The sequence below is a fragment of the Talpa europaea genome (genome assembly GCF_964194135.1).
Source record: "Talpa europaea genome assembly, chromosome: 2".
Lineage (NCBI taxonomy): Eukaryota > Metazoa > Chordata > Mammalia > Eulipotyphla > Talpidae > Talpa > Talpa europaea.
The window spans coordinates 131618302-131636986 of record NC_140068.1 but is presented as its reverse complement, the minus strand read 5'-3'; the positions used below and the strand labels follow the sequence as shown (position 1 = coordinate 131636986).

Sequence of the window (18685 nt, the reverse complement as noted above, 5' to 3'; positions counted from 1 at the left end):
CACCTTTACTCAGTGTCCATCTCTCATGACAGTGCAAGCTCCAAGTCTCCAGGGTCCTCTCTCTGTTCCTCATTGTGTCTGCAGGGGAGGCAGCTTGGGGAGGCAGGAGCCAGCCAGGGAGAGGGATGCTGGGAAGTGAAGGGGAAGCAAAGGCAGAGAACACTTGGGAGATGCTCCCTGGTTCACTGAGAAAAGCATTTCTCAAAGTGTGGTTGTGGAATCCTTGAAGTCACCCAGAGCCTGTCACAGGAGCCACGAGGTCAAAACTATTTTCAAAACGTCACTTAGACACCATTTGTCTTTTCACTATTTCGCCATCTGCTGAGGTAAAACTTACTAAAAATGGAGCTTATATTACTAACTGCAGTTATTCTTCACAACTACTTACCTCAGAAACACAACTCCAAGCCGGTTTCATTTCAAAGTTTCTTGGTTGAAGCATTAAAAATTATCTTCATTATTCTATCATCCTCAAATCCACATTTTACAGCATCTGATGTGATGACACGCAAGTGCACACACAACACTCCTGCTGCGTCCCCAACTACCATGTGCCAAGAAAAATATTTGCATGAGATGAATTAGACTATTTTTCTTTTTTGTAGGCAATACCATCTTCACATGAAGGAATGAATGACAGAATCTGTGGCTATTTGATTTGGTTAATTAGCAGACATTGTCCTGAAAATGAGTGTGTGCTCCTTTGAGAAAATCAACTGACAATTGATAACTGATGGTAAGTTCACCTTGACCAAATATAAGTGCTCAGAAAAAAACAGAATCATGGAAAATTGTGTCCTATCACTAACTTGACAACTTCCAGTACTACTTTTACTTTTTGGATTTGTGATGAAAAATAAAATGAATTTTTTAAAATAATTTGATTCCAGTGTAATGAACATTGAAGAGCTTTATAACTTATGAAACAATATATTACTTTAAAAAAAATCACACATTAAAACTAACTGCAGTTAGTTTTATGCAGGAGAGGTCTATGGAAATGTAACAGAATAAGAAATATTCAATGATATTGTTTCAGTTTTCACTTTGCAAATAACCTGGGAGAAAATACCACCTGTATAGATTCAATTTAGTATCAAAGTGGAATGTTCACAATAATGTGAAAACACTACTCCTACGTATTTGTGTGAGGCTGTAGACATTTTTTCATAGACTTCAACCAGAACCACAGCTAAATGCAGAAGGAAACATGAAAATCCTACTGTCTTCTAATGAGACAGACAAGAAAAAACAATGAGACAGACAAGAAAGACAACTGCAAACATAAAAGACGTGAAAGATCCACTCTTCTCATTGCCCTGATTATTTTCAGAAAGAAGTTATTTAACAGGCATTGATTATTGATTATCCATCAACAGGCATTGGATTATTACTATAATTCTAAATGAAACAGCTACATGATCAAACTCGCTTTATTCCCAGTGTGGTAAGTATGGGGAGCGATACCTCCTAAACAAGGTTATACTTGGCGTCCTCCCTAATTTGTAAGACTGGACACGGATCCGGAATGGAAAATGACTGAGAATCGCAGACCCAGTGCCTGGGTCACGGAGACAGGGTGAGGAAGCTTTGGGTGAGGAGAGGAGGGGGCAGAGCAAAGCCCCAGGTCCCTAGTCTGGTTCTCATAGTTCCAGGCCCCAGGGCTGTGTCTAAGGCAGGAAGGTTACTATTGGGGATCCCCCACTGCCCCCTTAGCCTCACTTCTGTCTCCACCACCTGTGCTGGGCCCTGGACACTTGTGACTCCTCCCCAGTTCTCAGTCCTAGTGCCTGGAGGTTCCCAGAGAACCAGTCAGCATCACTGACTGCCCAGGTAAGTCTCCGCCCACCAGCCTGGAGTCAGAAGTGCCCCAGACCCCAGCAGTGCTGGTCATGGGGCGCCCAACCCTCCTCCTGCTGCTTCTCTCCAGGGCTCTGGCCCAGACAGACACCTGGGCTGGAGAGTGCAGGGTGGAGGGAAAAGGCTTCTGCAGAGGAAGCTGCTGCCTTAGGCCCCTCTGTCACCCCCGTGGCGCCCCTCAGTCCTGGTCCCTTTCTGCCCCCCCACCTGCCTCCTCCTTTTGTCCCCTGAGTCTTGCCCCTTCTGGACCCGCTGCCCATGTTCAGTCTCTGGAGCTCCCTCCCTCCTGGACACTTTCTCCCCTGCCCCATCTCCCTGGGACTCAGGACCTGCCCCGGGAGGAGGGTCAGCCCGGCTTTCACCTCTCCCAGCCCCCAGGCTCCCCCTCTCCGAGGCTTTTAGAAATGGTGATGTCCAGATCCGGCCTCGGGGAGCCCTGGTAGATCGCGGGGGCTACGTGGACGACACGCAGTTCGGGGTTCGACAGCGACTCCCCGGGCCAGAGCGCGGAGCCGCGGGCCCCTGGGCGGGCGGGCGGGGCGGGAGGGTCGGGCGAGGAGACGCGGCTCCGCAGACACTCGGCGCGGAGGCTCCAAGCGCTCCTGGAGGCCCCGCGCGGCCGCCGCAGCCAGAGCCGGGCCGGGGAGCAGCGCGGGCCGGGGCGGGTCACCGCTCCCGCCCCACCCCCCGCCCGAGTCTCGGGGCCCCGTGACCCCCGAGGCCGTGGCCCCTGCCAGGCCCCTTGACCAGGGAAGAGCCCGCGGAACGTTCACCGGCGAGATTTTAAGTTTACATTTATTCTGCGCTGGAAGTAGGGGTGCGGGTGGGGTGACCAGGGGACTGACCTCAGGGCCGGGCTCAGGGTCTCCCACGATCCAGAGGACTCTGGGCTGCGCCGCGGGGCCCGACGGCGCCTCCCCCGCGGGCACGACCAGCTCCCCACGACGGCGCCGGGGACGCGCCCTGGGCGGGGACCTGCGCGCCTGGACCCGGCGGGCCCGCGGCTCAGCTCCCCGGCGCGAGGGGGAGGGGGAAGGTCGGGCAGAGCAGGACCGGAGCAGCCTGGGGGCGGGTGCGTGGAGGGGCCCCCAGACTCCTGGGGATGGGGAAGGAGGCGCCGCAGCTCAGAGGTGAGAGGGCTGCGGGGCCTTGGATCTCCCTGAGGCGCGCACCCCGCAGGGAAATGGAATCATGGTGAGGAAGCGCCCCCTTCTGGCCAGAGAGGGAGCTGTCGGCCACGTTTTCCAGCTCTGGGAGGGAGACTGGCCTGGAGGCTCCTACTTTTTCTGAAGGACAGTTAAGGAATCCAGTTTCCCCTGAGAAAGAGGGGAGACCATGCCTGAAATCACCCCTCACAGGATCTTTTTGACCGGCAGCCATCATAGGAACAATGAGTTTTCTCTCGAGATCTTGTTTTTTGGTCAGAGAGCATTTTTGGAGATCTCACTCCTGCCTGTCTGTGTCATCACCCTCCACCCAAGTCAGCAACAAAATGCTCAGAGACCTGCATCCCACCCTGGGCTCTCACCTGCTCTCCCGGACTCCCAGACCAGGCTGGTTTCTGGGGTTTGTGCTCCTCCCTCCAAACATACTGTTCTGTCCACTGGAGGATGGTCACATGAGGCTGCTTCAGTGTCCATGCAGGAAACACAAAGCATGAAATTTCTGATTCTTCCCACTCAGGCCCCAGATCGCCATATGTGACCCATCACCCCATCTCTGAGCATGAGGGCACACTGAGGTGCTGGGCCCTGTACTTCTACCCTGTGAACATCACCCTGACCTGGCAGCGAGATGGGGAGGACCTGACCCAGGAAACGGAGCTGGTGAACAACAGGCCGGGGAAGGGGGAATGGAAACTTCCAGAAGTGGGCAGCTGTGTAAGTGCCTTCTGGAGAGGAGCAGAGATACACGTGCCATGTGCAGTATGAGGGGCTGATAGCACCCTGAGTCCTGAGATGGAGTAAGGAGGGGGATGTAGGCACACGGCTGACTCAGGGGCATCAGAAGCCCTTCTGGAGACCTTCAGAAGATCAGACTGAGGCCTCAGGTTCAGGGTCTGACCTTCCCTCCCCTTCCAGTGCCACCTCCTCAGTTCTCCATCCTTGCCATGGTCCTCATTTCCAGCTCGGTTTTCTTTGTAAGTGTGCTCATTGCACACAAGGTAGCTTCATGTGTGAGGGGGTAGAAGAAGCACTCAGGTGGGGAAGGAAGGGGGGGGATCTTGTCCACTGGGGGCTGTCATGTCCCAGGGAGAACTTGCCCTGCTTGGTTAATGGGAAGTACCATCCACACACGTATGTTGCCCAGAGGGCATTTGGTCCAGTCCCCCCTCATCTCCTTTCCTCATTTTTCCCAGTCCTGACCTGGGACTTTACTCACAGTTCTGGAAACTTTTCTGTTCTACAGGATTAGAAGATTCTTTCAGGCTTCTGACCTGACTCCTCCCTGGTCTCACATGATGCTTCTTCCCACATGAGGACAAGGAGGAAGCTATACTCAGGCTGCAGGTAAGTGTGGATCAGGGGTTTGATCCCTGAGCCCCTGGGAGCAGTGTAGATAGAGCCCATGGGGGAGTCACTCTCATCAGTTCCTCCCGTGGTCTCATCTCTGACCAAGTTTTGTTGTGTTCTCCCCCAGGCAGCCACAGTCCCAGGGCTCTGAATTGTATCTCAGCCCCTAAAGGTGAGACCCTGGAGGACTGCAGTGGGGTGGGGGTTGAGGCAGAGAGGCTGGACTAGGTGATGGGGATGCTTTCAGGAGGACATCTTGAGAATGCAGTGGACCATTGATAATGTTAACACTCAGGTCATTCACCTGAATTTCTTCATGATTATTTTCTTTCACAGTGTGAGACAGCCTTGTGTTGGCCTGAGTATTACAGGATTTCTTTTTGCCCACATTTTGTGCCTTTATGATCTCCTGGTTTAAACCTTCACACCTGTGAGTATGGCCCATATCCAAAAGACCAGAAAGGCAAGTGCTGGCAAGGACGTGGAAAAAAGGGGACAGTCCTGCATTGTTTTTGGATATAGACTGAGCCAGCCCTTATGGAAACAGTATTGAGGTTTCTTAAGAGAGTAAATGTGGTTCTGCCATTGGGCCCAGCAATTCTACTCTGAGGATCTACTCACAGAGGATAAATATTCTCCTGTGAAGGGACCTGCACTCCCGTCACCACTGCAGCTCTATTGACAGTAGCCAAGCTATGGGAACCACCTGAATGCCCCAGACAGGTGGGAAATTAAGAAGAAGCTGGGTTTACATGTATACATATATGTATATATACAGGAGACTCCAAAGGAGATGAACGTTGGGGTTTGGGGGAGGGAACTGTCAGGGGTGAAGATGCCACCACATCCTAGCAGGGGCCAGGGTGGGAGGAGGGGTCCTGCCCAGCTCTTTACACCTCAAGCCAACCATGAGATATTTCTAAACCTCCTCCTCTTCTGCAGGTCCAATGCTTTTTCAGTTCTGCTCAGAAGCTTCTTCTCCATGGAACTGTATTTACTGAGGTGTTGTTCTGACACTCTTTACTCTGTGTGCGATTTGAATTTATTTATTTTGGCGCTTGATATATGATTCTCCCTTGTTTTCTTATGTTGTGTCTCCCTTATTTCCTGTTACACACACACACACACTCTCCCCTCTCCTTGGGAACCAGACCCTCACTCAGCACTGGGGTTACTCTGACCCTCTGTCTCTGGTCCCTTCAGAGTCACCCTCTCTGCGGTTTCTCTACTCAGCGGTGTCTGAGCAGCCCCAGGAGTCCCTGCACCTCCTGCCTCTGACCTTGTGGGAAACCAGCCCCTCAGCCTGCATGGCAGTGAGGAGGTGAAGGCAAAGTCCTGCGGTCAGTGACTGATGGAGGAGACAATTTACTTTTTTTTTCTTTTCCCCTCATTGTATTATTCAGTTGAGATTAGCATTGGTTTACACACTGTATGTGTTCAGAGACAAGGGTCACACCTCTTCAGATGTTTGTTACCACATCACACCCACCCTCATGGCTCCCATAGTCTTCACCATCGTCCATTGGGCCCTCTTCCTACTTTGTTTCCTACTCTTACCCCAGCCCATAGCTTCAATTCTGCAGTAATATATAGAGAGTATGTTTTGGTTTAGTTTATTTTTTGGTTTAGTCTGTCCCTGCTTTGTTTCTTTATATTCCAAATATGAATGAAATCATCCAGTATTTAACTTTCTCCTTCAAACTTATTTCACTTAGCATAATCCCATCCATATCTATCCATGTTGTTGCAAATTCAATATTTCATCTTTTTCACAGCTGAATAGTATTCCATTGTGTATATAGTTTGTGTTCTTTATCCCCTCACCTGCCGTTCGGCCCTCAGGTTGTCTCCATTGCTTGGTTATGGTAGACAATGCTGCAGTGACCATCAGAGGCGCATATTCCTCAGAATTAGTGTTTTTACCTTCTTTGGATAAATACCAAGGAATGGGATGGTTGACCATGTGACACACAGGTCTATTTTGAGGAACCTTCTTTTTTTTCCATAGGGTCAGCACCAATGTGCTATCCATAGAAAAGAGAGGTTCCAGGTTACTGCCCCGCCCAAGGAAAGGTAAAGCTGAGCAGGGATGAGAAGCTAAGGAAGAGGAGGAAGATGTGGAGTAAGATGAGGAAAAGAGACTGTAGGAAGCACATGGAGCAGAGAGACATGTGACGAAGAAGCCACTCTTGCTCCTCAGGCTTGGACTTGTGCCAGGAAGTTGAAGACATGGAAAGAGACATGTGAAAGAGACAAAGATGTGGGTGAGAGGCCCATGGGGAGGCTGACAATGGCAGCTGTTATCTTGATGTGGATTTTGATTTTGCTCTTATCCTTCCAGACTTGCCTGGCCCCTCCTGCCCCTGTCCCATGGGTCTCTACCAGTAGGTGCCTTAGCCTTGTGGCAGGCGTTCGGGCCCCAGTGGGACTGCTTTGGGCCAAGCCTGTTTGGCTGGGCATTGACCCATGAGGGGACGGGTAACTTTGGGTGCTTCACTTGGAAACTATTCTGATTATATTCTTGCTCTTCTCTCTATTGCACACTGATTCTCTATTTTATACTAACTGTATTAAAGTTCTTTTCTATTGAAGGTCTTACACTTTAGATTATGTTTTGTCTTTATGCAGCTGATGGCAGATCCCATGTAGAGCGTGCAGTCCTGATGGTCCAGGGAAACCCTCATTCTGCCCACTAACAGGACCAGACATCATTCCCACCCACCATGTACCAGAGTTTCTTTTCCTCCACACCCTTCAGTGGGTCATCCTCACAGATGTGAGGTGGTAACTCCTTGTGGCCTTACTTGGCATTTTCCTGACAGCACATGATGACAAACATTTATCCATGTACCTATTGGCCACATGTATGTCTTCTTTAGGAAAGTACAAATTTAGCTCCTCTGCCCCTGTTTTGATTGGGTTGTTTCTTGTTTTGGAGTTCTTTGCAGATTTTGGATATTAACTCCTTGTTGGAATGATGATGTGCAAATAGTTTCTCTGATTTGATATTCTCTTTTCATAGTTTCCTTCACTATGCAGAAGCTTTTTCGTCTCATGTGATTCCACTGGTTTCTTTTTGCTTTTGCTTCTTTGGAGCACAGAAGACACTATGGGCACTGAAAATACTCTGCATGATATTCTCATAATGGACACAGGTCATTATACATTCGCCCAACACCCTGAGAATGGACAACACCAGAGTGAACCCAAAGGGAAACCATGACTTTGCAACTATCACGTGCGGATCCATCACTTGTAACCCACGTGTCAGTCTGGTCTTAACACCTGATTTGGTCATGATGTGTGAAGAGTTTTACAAGTTGAGGAATGAAGTGTAATTTACTTTAGAAAGCATATTTCATGCTCATACAAGGACATTTAAATATCACTCAAGGATACGCATAAGTCATTCCCCACCACCCCCAACACCCCAGTTAGCCAGTATCTGCTCAAAACCAGTTAGCAATTTATCTTTTTCTCTTCTATATATATATAGAATATATATATATATATATATCCATGCTCCTGTCTGGGCAATAGTGTTTGTTTTCCCATCAGTAAAGGAGTTCAGGTCACAGGAGAGACTGAAAATGCAAACTCTGCACAATACCAGGTGCTGTCCCAGGTGTGAACAACGGGAGCCTCATCACATTTGTTTTCTGTTTTTTTTTTTTTAATTTTTTATTTATACCAGAGCTGGGGCACAGGCCAGAGCTGTGGGAGGGTGACAGGACTCACCAGTGACAGAGCGGGGAGCAGAACAGGCAGACGGACTGAAAGCAGAGCAGTGGGCGAGATGGGATAGGTCTGCCTCACCAAGTGGGATCTCCCTGACTGGCCAGGAATTGAACCGGTGCTGTGGAGGCTACGGACAGCTTCACAGAGATGCGCTCAACCCGCTGCGCCACCGGGAAGGACCCCTCATCACATTCATTTTAAAAGATGCTTTAGGGGCTGAGAGACACATCAGAGCCCTGGGCACTGTCGCTGCCTGGTTGAGAACAAATCAGAACCTGGTCAGAGATGAGACTACAAGAAGGACTGATGAGGGTGACACCCCCATGGAGCCCATTTATACTGTCCCCAGGGGCTCAGGGATCAAACTGCTGATCCACACTTACCTGCAGTCTGAGTGTAGCTTCCTCCTTGTCCTCCTGTGGGAAGAAATATCATGGGAGACCTGGGAGCTCTCAGGTCAGAAGACCTAAAAGAATCTTTTAATCCTGCAGATCAGGGAAGTTTCCAGAACTGTGAGTAAAGACCCAGGTCAGGACTGGGAAAAAATGAAGAAAGGAGGTGAGGGGGGACTGAACCAAATGCCCTCTGGGCACCACACATATGTGTGGATGGTACTTCCCATTAACCAGGTAGGGCAAGTTCTCCCTGGGACTTGAAAGCCCCAGTGGATAAGATCCCCCAAATCCCTTCCCTACCTAAGCGTTTCTTCCTCCACATCACAGCTGCAGCCACCACAGCTCCAGTGAGCACAGCTCCAAGGAGAACCAGGCCAGCAATGGTGCCCGCGGTGGGGATGGAGGACTGAGGGGGCACTGGAAGGTAAGGGAAGATCATACCCTGAGCCCCAGACCTTATCCTGACCCTCTGAAGGGCTCCAGAAGGGCTCCTGATGGCCCTGAGAACAGCCTCAGTGCCCACATCCTCCTACTCACCCCATCTCAGGACTTGGGGCTCCAGCAGCCCCTCATGCTGCATGTGGCATGTGTATCTCTGTTCCTCTCCAGAAGGCACCACCACAGCCGCCCACTTCTGGAAGGTTCCATCTCCCCCCGGCCTGGTCTCCACCAGCTCCATCTCCTGGGTCAGGTCCTCCCCATCTCGCTGCCAGGTCAGGGTGATGTCCGCAGGGTAGAAGTCCAGGGCCCAGCACCTCAGGGTGACCTTATGCTCAGAGGTGGGGTGGTGGGTCATGAGTGTCTTTGGAGGATCTGTAGTGGTAAACAGAAAATTCACTCTGTGTTTCCTCCATGGACACTGAAGAATCCTCATGAGACCATCCGCACAATGGGCAAGATAACTGGTGTGGCAGCAAGAAGCATAAAATGTAAAAAACAGGCTAATCTGGGGGAATCTATGAGATTCTCCTATTCCTTAGAAAGTTCTAGAATGAGGACGAAAACCCAGGGTAGGATGAAGCAGAGGGAGTGGAACACAGACTTTTTATTCCTGACCTGGGTGGAAGGTGAATGACACAGAAAAGCAGGAATCACATAACTGAAAATGTTCTCAGACCAGAAACAAGACTGAGAGAGAAACTCGTGGTTCTCAAACAGGCCCCTGGTCAAAAGGACCCGGTGACGTGTGGTGTCAGGGACTGTCTGTCTTTCTCAGGAGAGACGGGATCCCTTCACTGTCCTTCAGGAGAAGCCGGAGTCTCTGGGAGTCTCTCTAGTGCAGAACATGAAACCCAGGGGAGTCCCCCTCTCCGGACTAGAGAGAGGACTCATTTCCCGCAGTTAGCCCAGGCAGGGGAGGACCGGGAGGCCTCCAGGCCCCTCTTACCCATGCGCTGCAGAGTCTCCTTCACGTGCTCCAGGTATCTGCGCAGCCACTTCAAGCACTTGTCCTCCGCATACTTCCTGAATTTCTCTGCCTCACCCCGGGCCTCCCACTCGCGCCGGGTGATCTGAGCGGCCGTGTCCGCCTCGGTCCAGGAGCGCAGGTCCCTGTTCAAGGCCAGGTAATTGGCGCCCTCGTAGGCGAACTGTCTGTACCCGCGGAGGAGGCGCCCGTCGGGCCCCACGTTGCAGCCAGACATCCTCTGGAGGGTGTGAGAGCCTGTCCCCGCCCGCGTCACCCCGCGGTCACCCCACCCGCGCCCCCTCCCGCCGGGAATAAACTAAAACAGAATGAAACGGGGTGAAAGTCCCGCGGGCTGTTCCAGGGCAGGTTGCAGAGAAGCCTGGAGGGGGAGACTCTGAGCGACCCCCGTCCGTGGGGATGGGGGTGCTGACCCGGCCCGGACCCGCGCCAGCTCACCGGTCTCGCTCTGGCTGTAGAGGCCGCGCAGGGCGTCCAGGTGCGCTCGGGACCACAGTGTGAGGTCCCTTGCGATCCGCGTCTCCTCGTCCCACTCCTCCTGCCCCAGGTGCTCCGCCCAGGGCGCCCGCGGCTCCACTCTCTGGCCCGGAGAGTCGCTGTCGAACCGCCCCAACAGCGTGTCGTCCACGTAGCCCACGGCGATGTACCGGGGCTCCCCGAGGCCAGGCCGCGACATCGCGGTGGAGAAAACCCTCAGGGAGTGGGGGCCTGGGGGCGGGAGGGGAGACCCGGGCTATTCTTCTCCCCTTCGGGGGCTCGAGTCCCAGGGGGCGCCCACGAGACAGAAAGTGGGTGAAAGACGAGTGAGAGTGAAAAGCGGCTGCGGGACGAAAATGGCCGGGACTCGGGGGGCCAGAGGAGGCTGGGGTCTCGGGGGACGGAAAGGGGCCAGGACGGGGCGGGGCCGAGGTGGGGGGACAACTAGGGCGGCGGCGAGGTCGCGCCTTTCCCACGCCCGCCCGCGCCCTCGCTCCCGCCTCTGGGAGCGCCCTGTCCCCTCCCGACCCGCACTCACCCGCCCGGGTCTCCCTCGGGGCCGCGGCCACCGCGAGCAGGAGCAGGAGGGCTGGGCCCCCCATCCCCCAGGACGCGCCCCCACCCGGGCTGGGGAGACGGAGTCCCGGCCGGCGGGCGAGGGCTTTGGAACGGGAGCCGCGGGGCTGCTGATTGGCTGCTCTGGAGACCCCCAGGCAATGGGGAGTGAGCCCTGGGGTGAGTCACCAGTATCCAGGAAGGAGGACCCGCCCAGGTTGTGAGAAGTGAAACTGGGGAGATGAGGAAGCCCCGACAGTCACCTTCCAGTCCGGAACAGCGCCCTGGGGACTGAGACCTTGAGAGCCACACCCCGAGACCCTCCTCTCCTGCACCAAGACCTTTGTCACACTGTTGCCTCCCTGAATCCAGGCCCAGGAACTGGGTCAGCGATTCTCAAACATTTTTCTTTCAGGATGTCTCTACAGTCTCACAAATTATTACGGATCCCATGCATAATTTTTATGTGGGCTATAGCTTTAAATATTTACTTTACTAGGATAAACCTTTCAAAAAGATGTTATTACTTCTTTACTTTAGAATATTAATAACCAATGTATGCTAACAAAGCATTTTTAAGAAAATAACTTTCTGTAAATGTAATGATAATTGCACAATTGTATGAATTTTTTTAAAAAATTACCTGTTGTTTCACTACATGTTAAATAGAGATATAATGTTAATTACACTGGGATCAAGTTATCAAAAACCGTATGCTTTACTTTTTACCACAGATCCCAAAAGAAAAATTAGTCCATACTGTAAGTTGTCAAGTTTACAGTGATAGGACCCAGTTTTCCATTATTTTGGTTTTCTCTTGGAGTTTACATTTTATTAAGGCAACAAGTGTCATTAGTTGATTTTTAAAAGGGACAGATGCACGTTCATTTTCAGGAAAGTGTCTGCCAATTCAACTAGTCTAAGTAACCATGGTTTTAGCCATTCCTTCCTTCAATTAAAAATGATACTGCCTAAAAGAAGAGGTGAATTCACTTCATACATTTTTCCCCCTGGGACATAGCACTTTGGACTGTAGCAGACATGCCTTATGTGCACTTCCTTGTCATCGTTTCAGACCTTTAAAAATATGTGGATTTCAGGATGATAAATAGAAAATATGCTTTCATGATTTAACCAGGACATTATGAAGTGAAACTGGTCTGGGTTTTCCTTTTTTCTGCAAGAAAGTGGTGGTAAAAAGAACTACTACTGCAGTTGGTACTATGATTTCCACTCTTACTAAGTTTTAACTTAGCAAATGTCAAAATACTGAAAGGCAAATAGTATCTAAGTGATGTTATAAAAATAGTTTTGACCTCCTGGATTCCGTGAAAGGTTCTGGGTGACCTCAACGCTTCCACAGACCGACTATGGGAATGCTTTTCTCAGTGAACCAGGGATAGTCTCTGCCTTTGTCACTTATCGAGTGTCCTCTGCCTTTGTCTCTGATTGAGCTCTCAGAATCCATCTCCTATTTTGGATTTCCAATTCCAAAGTTTTTCTTAGAGTTTTGTCCCTGGAATCTCTGGATGAGCACTCATTCCTCAGAGATGATGAGAGAGTGGTCAGTCTGAGAAGGGAGGTGGAGAGACAGGTGCTTCCCTTTGGAACTGGGACAGTTAGTGTCTGAAGGCACCAGACCCACTTAATATACATTTCCATCCAATGACCTTGCCTAATCTTTAAGAGAGATAATATTAGCCCCTTGATTTTATATGTGTTTAATGCATGTGACTTGATGCTCCCAAAGCATGAAGAGCTGTGCTGTCCAACAGAATGTTCAGGAAGAAAGAAATGTTCTATATATGCACTGACAAATATGGTGCCTTTAACTGTTGAACACTTGAAATGTGGCTCATGAACTGAGATGCTGCATATTTTACTATATATAATTTAAAATTAAAATGCCATATGTGGCTAGTAGCTACCATATTGACGGTACATATCCAGAATGTTCTTAACTGTCAGTATCTGCCCCCCCAATACTTTGTTGTATAATAAAATATAATGTACAATAAAATTACCTTCATGTGGAAATCTTGGATTTTTCTACATGGGTTTTAGGTATAGCCTTAAAATATGGCATGTCCAAATAGTTTAATTAACATGTATTTTAACAACAGATGGAGAGGTGCAATCCCAAATCTGAATACAAACTCTGTCAAATCCATGGCTGATGACTAAACTGTGCTGAGGTGTGGGACGCTGAAGAGAAACTGTCAGAAAACCAGAAAGAACTTAGAGGGCATTCTACCCTTGAGTGACAGACTCATCCTGGTGCAATCTGTGAGTCTGCACCTATGACTGATGACTTCCCTAATCCACACAAGCTCAGAGAACCAGAAGAAAAATCTTACTGACTTGAGGAATCAAACATCAGATATGGTGGCGGCATTTGGGTATTTGGGTACACCAGGAACAAGGTAACCAACAAGTGAGTGAATGACAACATCTGAGTAGATACTGTCCAAAACCTTGGTTGACCATTGAATCACATGGAGACAAGTCAAACCCTTCAAGACCCAGGATGAAAATGCAGCAAGTGGAGACTGAAGCAACAGAGCAGGGGCCCAGCTGTGCACACTGCAGGGACAGATTTTGCCTGGTTCTGGCAAATGTCCAAGTTCAGTGGGGAAGAAAAGGAATTCCCGGAAAAATAAAATAGATTCCAGATGTGCTAAATCTTATATCTTTCATGTATTTAGAATTAAACCTGTTTTCTCCACGGTGCTTGTTTGAATAAAGCCTGACAACTCTCTACAAGGTATCGGCATAATTTTCATTTTTTGACAAAAGGATATAAATATTTAGTGGCCAGATGATGGACAAAAGGAGTGTTTCAAATGTCCACAAGTTTTTTTATACACTCAAGAGGTCAAGACCAGTGCCCCTCCTGTGAGTCCCTGGACTTGCTGGCTCCCTGCTCATGGAGGAGGCTGGGGCGCCTGCACCAATTCACAGTGAGGCTCAAAAGGCATCAAGATCTCCTGCTTGATCTCTCCTGCTCCTCTCTGGGGGGAAGACGTTTGCCGCGCTGGGTGGGCACTCAGATAAGAAGACACTCACATGGTGAGGAACTGAAGCTTTTTTCCAGTAGCCACGTGCATGAGCCTTTATGTAGATCCTTCCATGTCCACCAAGTCTTTTCTTTGGTGTGACATTGGGATTGCAGCCTTGTGAGACCCGAGCTGCAACCACCACTGGGGTACAGGCCAAAGGTGTGGAGGGTGAGAGGATTCACCAGACACAGAGTGGGGAACAGAACAGGCAGATTGACTGAAATACACTGCTGAGGGGAGCAGCAGTCAAGTCAGGAGAGGTCTGCTGCGCCATGTGGGTAGCTCCCTGGCCGGGGATCAAACTTGTGCTACAGAGGCTGTGGAGAGCTTCATAGGTTGTGTCTTATTCCCTTGTGCCACCAGGGAGGCCCATAAATAAATAAATCTTAAACAACAACAAAAGAAGTCTTGGAGAAAGAAGTTATGAGTGCGGAAGTGCTGGGCTTGGGTCCTAAATCTGTGTCATGCTCAATATGGGAATGTTTCCACTCTAGCCTGTAAAATGGGACTAATAGAGTCTTGGTTGTCTGCCTCACATAGGTGATAAAAGGATTAAGCTTAAATTTATAGTACTGTGTAAGTGCAGTACTGATGAAGTTTCAATATAAAGACACATTGAAGGTAAATTGATAGGGAAAAGATAAGCTATGAAGATAGACATCATAAGGATATTGGAGTGCTTCTATTAAAAACAGCCATAAAAGATTTCAAAATAGAATTTATTGGCAGATATGGAGCACTCCCTCATGATGATAAAACCAAATAGAGTGAGAAATTCAGAGTGCAGATAGAAAGGAGACACGGTTGCCTGGCTGGGGTATGGAGAGAGGATCAAATACAAAGGTGCAGCTATTGACAAGAGCTAAGACATGGAAACAACCTGAATGCCCAAAACCAGATGTCTGGATCAAGAATGTGTGCTATATATACACGAGGGAATACTACTTGGCAATCAAAAAAGATAAAGATGCCATTTGCAGTGACAAAGATGGAGCTGGAAGGGGTTATGCTCAGTGAAAAATAAGTCAGAAGGAAAAGGAAAAATATTGGATGGTTTCACTTAGAGGAGGAACATAGGGAAACCACACAAGGAATGGGGGAAAAAGATAAAACTAGCAGCAAACTATACATTGGAGACATTCATCTGGGGATAGAGAGGGAAAGGGATCAAAATGGGAGGGAAGAGCAGCAGAGTCTGTGGTGATGTTCCCGGGTGTCCTGGTGGAGGCACTTTCATGGGGACAACACCTGAGAGGGGAAATCAAACACTGTACAAAAATGAAGACCAATGTAAAATATATAAATAAATAAATTTCAAAAAACAATATCAAGGAGCAGGAGACATTTTAGGATGAGGGGGCTGTGCTGTCTGTGCTCTATGGAAGTTCCAGGATTCTATTTATTTAGAATTTTTATTTATCTGTCTATTTATTCTATTATTTATATTTACCTAACTGTCCATCTATAACTGGTAAATTTAATTTCATGTAAAGATCTTAAGAAATAAAAGCGGGGAGAAAGAAGACAAAATAAATACACTAGAGTTAATTAAAAACAGAGAATTCATTGCTAGCAGTTCTGTACCAAGGAATGTTAAAGGATTTCTTCCAGGCCTCGGGAAATGACAGTAGATGATAACTCACACATTAGAGCAATAACTAGCAACAGAGACACGCAGAATACTCTTTTTTTGAGGCTTGTCTTAACTTATTGAACAGATATGACTGCTTACATTTTTTGCTTTATACTTTTATTTGGTTTCTGTTTATTTTGGTTTATATATATTACATTAATATATATATAAATTTCTTATATGTAATGGAATGTAGTTCAATTAAGTAGATATTGAAAAATAAAAGATAGATTTAAGTATTTACAACAATAAAAAGTACTGAAATAAATATATCTAAAGCACATGAAGAATTAGTTTCACAGAAAAATATTTCCTTGAATCAAAGAAAGGTAGAAAAGGATGACATGGAATGAAAAAGATGCGAGACAATGGAAAAATAAATATCCAAACGATAGACTCATATCTAACCATATCAAATACCAGATGGTCTCACTCATAGCAGGAATTTAGAAAATCTAAATAAGGAAGCAGGAAAAAGACTAATTATAATAAAGTAAAAATCAAAATCAACAAGCAACTATAAACCAGAGACACACTGTGGGGGGAGGGGGGGGCTGCGGAGAGATTAGGGTCCAAACAAGGGGGGATGGGAATTGTATGGGGAATATAACCAAGATGAAAATGCATACATTGTGCAACAATGAAAAATGATGTAAAATATATATAAAATAAAATAATAATAACAAATAAATAAATAAATTAGGCACTACGGGCACTCTGAGAGGAGGCCCCCGGGGCGCTCAGCTTAGTGACCTGAGAGGTTTGGGTCTGGGCTGAGTCCAGACCCGGCCAGGAGGGCGCACGATGCGGTTGGGCTCAGGGACCTTCGCTGCCGGCCTCAGCCTCCTAGTGATCCAGGTGCCCTTCCTTGGGGCTTCTTCCCGCCCACCCCAACCCCGCTCCCAGCACCGAGCACCACCAAGCAGAGCCCCCGGTGCCCGAACCCGCGGCCCGAGCAGCTTCCAATGGACCAAGCTCCCACCACCCGTCTTCACTAAAGTTGTTATTATACTGAAAAACAAAATTAACTAAAATCCCAATCAAACGCCTGCGATTCTCAGATTGGATAATATCAAGGAGATTTGTATTCTATGTGTGCTAGAAAGACTTTCTGTACAAATAAATACAGGTAAAAAGTGAAAGGGTGAAAGGATATGCCAAGGAAATAGAAAGCAGAACCACAAACCTTTACTGTCATTGCAGGAGGCGGCAGGAGCGAGGCCTGAGGGACCCAGACAGCAGGTCCCTGCCTCTCTGTCCAGGAGGGAGGGTGAGAGAGAGTGTGGGGGGCACAGTGGATCTGGAAAAGGACTCTGGGTGCTGGGGGGGAGGGGGGTGTGGTCACTACCTCTGAAGAGATGGGAGCCTGTTCCCTACATGAATTGTAAATCAATGTTACTGCAATTTGAAAAACAGCCCTCAGCAAAGGGACAGGGAGTGAAAGAGAAACGTATCTGCTTTGGTAATTTCACATCGAAGAGATGTGAAATTATTCCCCTAAATCACACACAGTACTGTAAATCAGTGTTGCTTCAATTAAAAAAAATAAAATAAAATAGGCCTCAGGAAAGGAACGAGTAGCTGAAGGGAAAAGCATCTGCTTTGCGGTCTCCAGGGTGTGGTCATCAAGGGGCTGCAGAGAGAGGCTGTGGGGAGAGAAGATGGCGCCTCAGACACGGGGCAGCTCCAGAGCCTCCTCTCCTCTCCCCCACTCCCCCCACCCAGCCTGGTTCCAGGGCTGCTCACAGGGCATCTCACCCCCTCCCCCAGGGATGCTCAGCCCCAGCTCACCCTCTCAGCCTGAGTCACACACACCCAGCCTCTCCCCTGGCTGCCAGACTAGGACAACGCCGCAGCGCCCCCGTGTGGTCACGGGACTGAGGACAGAGGGCGAGAACCCTTGATCTCCCAGGTTCAACTGGAGCTCCACTAGGACAGGGCTGTGCACACAAGTGGGAGCCCCATACAGCTTCAGGTTGTGTCTGACCTGTTTCCTCAAACGCACGATGACATGGCGGTCCCTCTCCACTAATAACCATAGACTTTGTTTCAGGGAGGAGCAGGTCTCCAGGCCATGACAGCTGGGCACCACAAATACACCAGGTCTCCTCAGTCTCATGGGATGAGACCTTGACCCAGGGTCACTAGTTTCTCCAGGGTGGAAGGCTCCTTTCCCAGGGAATCAGCTCGAAACTCTTCATCCCTAAGATGTGCTTTTCTGCTCTTTGGATAATACCAGTAGAGTGGAATTGCTGGATTATATGGTATATTATTTTTATTGCTTTGAGAAACCTCAGCATTTTTTTTCAGACTTCCCACACACATTTCCCCTATTGTTAACATCTTATATCACTACCTTACCGCACAGCTAATGAGGCAATGTTGATATGTTATTCATAAACTCCATGCTTCATTTGTGTGTCATTACTTTTTCTTCTTTCTGTCCCAGGATCCCATCCTGATACCGGTAAGTAAAACCCAGCATGTTTCCTAAGGCTGCTCTGGCTGAGTCTGTTTTGCAACCAGCCCAGGCCGGGCAGGTTCATTGTTGGTTCTCCCAGACCAAAAGATAATTTTGGAGCCTTTGGTAGATGTATACAGGCCTCATTATGCTGCATCAGGGACAGGCCAGCTTCTCTCCCAGTGTTTCTCTGTGTCCCGTCTCTGGAGTCTGTCTCATGTCGTCTCACCCCAGAGGGGTCACTCATAGCTGTTGGCTTGCCTCAGCGTGACTCTGCCTTTTATCCCTGGCCTCTCGGCACAGCTGCCCACACTTCCAAAGCCGCACCTGCTCCCTGAGCCAGGTGACCATGAACATGGGCACACCCTGGGACCCCTGGACATCCAGGAGATCCGGTGGTGCAGACAAGGCGTTCTGCTAGGTGGGCACCCAGGCGGGAGTCACAGAGGCCTGACTATCTGAAAAGGGACTTTTACCTTCTTGGTCCTCCCCCATAGGGCAAACTTTTTCAGTTTCTATTAAGACAACTTTTACATCCTAAGGTACAAATGTTTCTATAAAAATCTTG

The 18685-nt window shown here is 48.8% G+C and overlaps 2 protein-coding genes and 1 pseudogene across 3 annotated transcripts in view; 1 reads left to right on the top strand and 2 right to left on the bottom strand.

The window, feature by feature from the left end:
- LOC311167674 (class I histocompatibility antigen, Gogo-C*0203 alpha chain-like) overlaps window positions 1-10284 on the bottom strand; it is a gene marked incomplete at its 3' end in the record, with an annotated part of 77831 nt that extends 67547 nt beyond the window's left edge. The window contains exons 1-2 of the mRNA XM_084228733.1: window positions 9894-10284; window positions 9044-9319 (exon numbers count right to left, since the gene is read on the bottom strand). Of these exons, the coding sequence (XP_084084859.1) occupies window positions 9044-9319; window positions 9894-10149 (532 nt within the window). The 5' untranslated portion in view covers window positions 10150-10284. The remainder of the gene's footprint in view (window positions 1-9043; window positions 9320-9893) is intronic.
- LOC311188340 (class I histocompatibility antigen, Gogo-B*0201 alpha chain-like) overlaps window positions 1-18685 on the bottom strand; it is a 677605-nt pseudogene that overhangs the window by 507403 nt on the left and 151517 nt on the right. The gene's annotated exons all lie outside the window — the stretch shown is intronic.
- The window catches only part of LOC311167491 (popy Class I histocompatibility antigen, A-1 alpha chain-like), a gene marked incomplete at both ends in the record, with an annotated part of 256098 nt that overhangs the window by 92655 nt on the left and 144758 nt on the right, over window positions 1-18685 (top strand). The window lies entirely within an intron of this gene.